General features: G+C 38.0%; 1 protein-coding gene across 1 annotated transcript; it reads right to left on the bottom strand.

Annotated features, from left to right (window-relative positions):
- Positions 1-2735: 2735 nt before the first annotated feature.
- LOC104799718 lies at positions 2736-3843 on the bottom strand. The gene is made up of 2 exons (XM_010522357.1): positions 3427-3843; positions 2736-3362 (listed from the first exon to the last, which is right to left on the bottom strand). The coding sequence occupies exons 1-2, from the start codon at positions 3841-3843 to the stop codon at positions 2736-2738; spliced, it is 1044 nt and encodes a 347-aa protein (XP_010520659.1).
- Between the last annotated feature and the right edge of the window lie 1001 nt (positions 3844-4844).

The following is a 4844-nucleotide window of genomic DNA, read 5'->3' as shown; positions in this document are numbered from 1 at the left end:
TTTATAACTAATAAAACATATATATATCTACAATATATATATTATAAATTATATTAAAAAATAATATGTATATATTATAGATATATTTATATATATTTTATTAGTTATAAGTAATTTTATATTTAATATATATATATATGTGAATTTGTATGTATATATATTAATTTAAATAAATTATTTAATTTAAATTTTATTTAAAATGATGATGTGACAATGACATGGCCATGTCATTGCCATATCATTTTTTTTTGTTTGAGTTGGCAGTCGAAGGGGATTTTTAGTGAATTTTTAAAAAGTTCAGGATTTTATAGGTTAATCATACAAAATACATGGTTTAATTAGTAAGTAAAACAAGGTTTTTTGTTGATCTAAAAAGAGTACAGAGTTTTTTTGGCGATTTTTCTTATTTTTTACACCGAAAAAAAACCCCAATTCAAAGTCTTTATAAATTGCATATTCAAAGATCAACCAACAAAATGTAGAAAAAATAAAATATAGAAACATAATAAGATAAATAAAAATAAACGGAATTACTTTATTTCTAGATCTTTCTTTTTTTAATTCACATATTTATATTTATAGGAAAATTAAGAAACGAAATAAAAATAAAATATAGATATAACATAAATAAATACGATTCAAAATTGTATCGAACGGCAGTCATTATCCTCTGTACGTTCCCTCGAATCCGCGTGGTGTTCTCCAGAACCTTCCGATCCATTCTTCAACCTCACTATCTAGGTAGATCTCTGCATCCTTCTGACGCTGAATCTTATCTCCCCCTGAGGTTTCATATGAGATTCAGAACCTGAAAACGACGTCGGATTTGAGAATGTTGTTTTGTTATAATAATGAAGCCTTCCGTTCCAATTTTGAGTGATTGGTCATTACTCGTCGTACGTCGGATACAATTTTGAGAGATGAACATGTGCATGTCTCCTGAAGCAATTTTATTTTACATTTTCAATTAGAGAGAGAGGGGGAGAGAGAGAGAGATGTAATGATTGAACGAAAAGCTCGGAAATTGGTTGACGCATCGGGGCAAGTGAGAGTGAGAAACATAAGACTCGGTCGCATGGCAAGCTCCACTACTTTGCACCGAAAGTATAGGGATTCGATTTATTATTACCAAAGTCGTACCAAATTGTTTGGACCAATTCAACGTGTATATTTTATAAGTAATTGGCTTTTTTAAATTTAAATAAAAAGCAGTAAACAACGTCGGATAAAATATGGGTATCGTTGAAATTTTGGCATTCTTGTCGGTTAATGAAATGCTTTAGTTGAATGAAATAAAGATGGTTATAAACATGTTATGGGCTTGCATCACATGTCCCTTTGGATTCGAATCATATTTCACATTTACATAACACCTCCCCTAAGTAGCATGAAAAAAAAAAAACCCTACTGTTTTGAACTGGTTGGAATCATACGCAGACCTAATTATCATAACAAGCAGCTTAATATATAAATTAATCTCATGTGTATATTTTTTTTTCATTTGAAATATATCCTCGACATAATAATGAATATAACTGTTCCGAACTAAATTGGAAAAGCGAAATAAAAAAAAACCCAAATAAAATACAGAATATAAAACATTTACAAAAAATTGCATCTTAGAATATAGGAAAAAAAAAACAAAGAGAAAAAAAAGGCTATAAAGGGACAAGGGTAATCTAACCCTAATATATATATATAAGCTAGTTTATTTAGTTGGGTTTTACGGCTAATATCTAACCCATATAAATTTTAATTTGGTGTGGATTAACCCAATTAACTAAATCCTACATTCCAAAATGGGCTGGGTCAAAAATTGGCTGGCTACGCATTTTTGACATCTCTGCCTGTCAATTAGTCTCAAAATTTGTATCCAATCTATTTTATTTAATAAGTCAATTTCACTATTCCATTATACGAAGCCTAACCAATCAAGGTCCATACATCTTCTAGTCTTGGTCCTATTGAAAAGTCAAACTGTTGAGTAAAAAAGTCAATTTTACCCCGGAAAAGGTCTTAGTAAATGGCATATGGGAAATCGAAGCACAGAGATCTGTGGGACAAAATGGTAACGGTCGAAGATCAACCCACAAAATTGCAACTGAAGACTTCAGTCTATTATTACAACACAGCGACATTCCCAAATCCGACGTCGTTTTCAGGTTCTGATTCTCATATGGAAACCTCACATAGCGAGATACAATTCAGCGTCAGAAGGATGCAGAGGTTGAAGATGGATCGGAAGGTTCTGGAGAACACCACGCGGATTCGAGGGAACGTACGGAGGATAACGACTGCCGTTCGACGGAGCATATCCTCTATCGTCTCCACGAACAGACTCAGACTCCTCACCGGTGGGACGTATAGCGTCAACGGCGCCGCCGAGAACGCCACCGCGAAGAACACTTCCAGCATCTCCCTTCACCGGCGATTTCCTTCCCCGATTTAAGGTTTGAATGAATTTCACATTATAGATATGAGCTTTACAGAGGAATATATACTCTCCGTAATACCCGATCGTTTCTTCATATCTCCGTCGGGGAGTGTACCGAGTCTCCAGGTAGGGAGGTACACAACAGAGCGTTCCCCGTTGCTGCTGTTGCTTTCTGAGGAAAAGGCCAAATTTGGAATTTCATTTGACTGTTATCATATGTTTCCTTCCGTTCCGCAGAAAGGAAAAATGTCTAAACAAATAATAATATATAATGATGAATAATATAAATGGAAAATTTTATTTAATCCGAAAACACACAAAATGGGAAATGGAAGTGAGAGACGATGAAAAGCCCTTTCCCAAAGGTGGAAGAAACCATCTCCTTAAGGAGAGGGTACTGCATCAGCATGAATAGCAAGGCAGGGACGCCGACCAACGGCATCACCGGGACGACGATCGACGGAGCTTTGCTGACGATCGTTAAAAGGGCAGCCGAGAAAGCCGCCAGCATGGTCGCGATGGAGATGAACAAGGTGAGGAGCCCCAGTATCAGCTTTCTCGGGAGCGACTTGTGGAAGTCGTCGGAAGAGAATCTCGAAGTCAGGATGACGAGGAACACGACGAGCGAGGTGGAAGCGCTGAAGAAGGACAGAACATCGGCCATCACGAACACGATGAAACGGGCGTCTCTGATACGAAACGGGACGCCGTCGTCGCCCTCAGTGCCTCCGGGAGAGGTGAAAATGGCTTGAAATGTGATCGTTGCAAGGAGACCGGCCACTAGGCTACACGCTGTGGCAGTGTCTTTCATCCATTTCTCGGCTTCCGCTCGCAGCTCTTTGTGATCTCTTTCGAATACTTGACGTCCTGTAAGCTTCTCCTCGTTAAGCCTCCATCTATTCTTTTCTCGGACTAGGCTCTCTATTTCCTACACAAGAGGATCGTTTGTGAAACACAAGGCTATGAACGATGAATAAAGCACAAAGGCATACCTTAAACCATTGGATCTCTCGTTGCATCTTGAGAGCTGCACCAGCTACCCGGGAGAGTTCTTCAGGCGGGGAGATGCCTCCTGCGAAGTGAAGAATCCTGTTTTTTTTGTTGTCCAAATCATTAATCAAATCGTGTTTCCTATCATCTAAGCCGAAGAACAGCTCGAAGATCCTCTCTTTTCGGAACTCCACAGCCATCATGAAGATATTCCTCCCATCAGGACCAAACCATATGAGCTCCGGGTTGTGTCTGACGATCTCGATCACGAATTCCCGGTTCCCATAGCTAACCGCGTAAAAGAGTGCTATCACTACTGCAGTCGTCCAATCCCCGTACTTGGGCAGCCGTGAAGTTTTGTCACACATCAATTGTAGAATGTCATAAGCTGTGTTGTGCAGCATCTTCAGTTCATACATTCTATTGATTCCTGTGTAAGTGAAAGATACGGAAGATGTTACGTCATATTTCCCCATCACATATATATATATATATATATGGGAGGGTGACATACCAAACCATTTCCGCTCGGAGAAACATTGAAGTATCTTCGCGGTTAGACCTGATACCAATGGAATGAAGTGAATAACCCCAAAAAAAAAAACAAAATACCGTTGACTAATAATGGACAAAGAATTTAATAATCTGAAGAGTGGATGTATATGCATACCGTTATTTGTTCTATTTGGTGCATGGTTTACTTGTATCACTGTCGTGCAATCAGTGCATGAGAATTCGACTCCCCATGCATGAAAACAAATAGTAAATAACAAGTATATACATACAGTATTACAGTACATACTTGAGTAGATCAGGCGTTGACGTAAGAACAGATTGCTGCTGCTTTTAAAAAAATCAGAACATGAAGCCAAAACAGCAATGGGAATCACAGCTACATTTGGGTGTTGTGTAACCACAGCGTGGGGTTGCAGTACATCGAGTAGGTGGCTGACAATATCTGTCATATATATATATATATATATATGTAAGAGAATACAATCCAAGACTTACCAAAATATTCAAAACATGTATATATATATATTGCATCGTGCAAGAAATAACCAAAACTTACCAAAATATCCAAAGTAGATGGCATCCACTAAGAGTTGCATGGCCCCCCACTCACCATGTGCGAGTGATGCGCACGCACCGAGTTCTAAATTTGTAACCCGATTCGTACCACTATCCGCAAGTATACGGTAGTTGTAGAACCGGGGTCGATCACGAGGACTAGGTTGTGTTAATTCATTCTTAAACTAGATCAAAGGTGATGGAAAATATTGATTGCAAGGTGTTTGTGAAAATGTAAGTATGAAAAGAGGGTCAAATGAGCAAACGAAACTTGTGTGATGAAAACGATTGGACACGAATGTTGTGAGTTCGGGGTCCCTTTGACGGGTATGGATGTTCAAAATGTGAA

This window comes from Tarenaya hassleriana, unplaced genomic scaffold, assembly GCF_000463585.1.
Source record: "Tarenaya hassleriana unplaced genomic scaffold, ASM46358v1 Cleome6, whole genome shotgun sequence".
Lineage (NCBI taxonomy): Eukaryota > Viridiplantae > Streptophyta > Magnoliopsida > Brassicales > Cleomaceae > Tarenaya > Tarenaya hassleriana.
The sequence above is the reverse complement of the archived record's forward strand: the minus strand, read 5'-3'. Positions and strand labels throughout refer to the sequence as shown.

Bases quoted from the DNA above. Each gene is read 5' to 3' on its own strand.
- LOC104799718 (XM_010522357.1), bottom strand. From the start codon at position 3,843: ATGTATGAACTGAAGATGCTGCACAACACAGCTTATGACATTCTACAA. The intron at 3,363-3,426 runs GTATGCCTTTGT...CCTCTTGTGTAG, and splicing joins GAGAGATCCAATGGTTTAAG to GAAATAGAGAGCCTAGTCCG.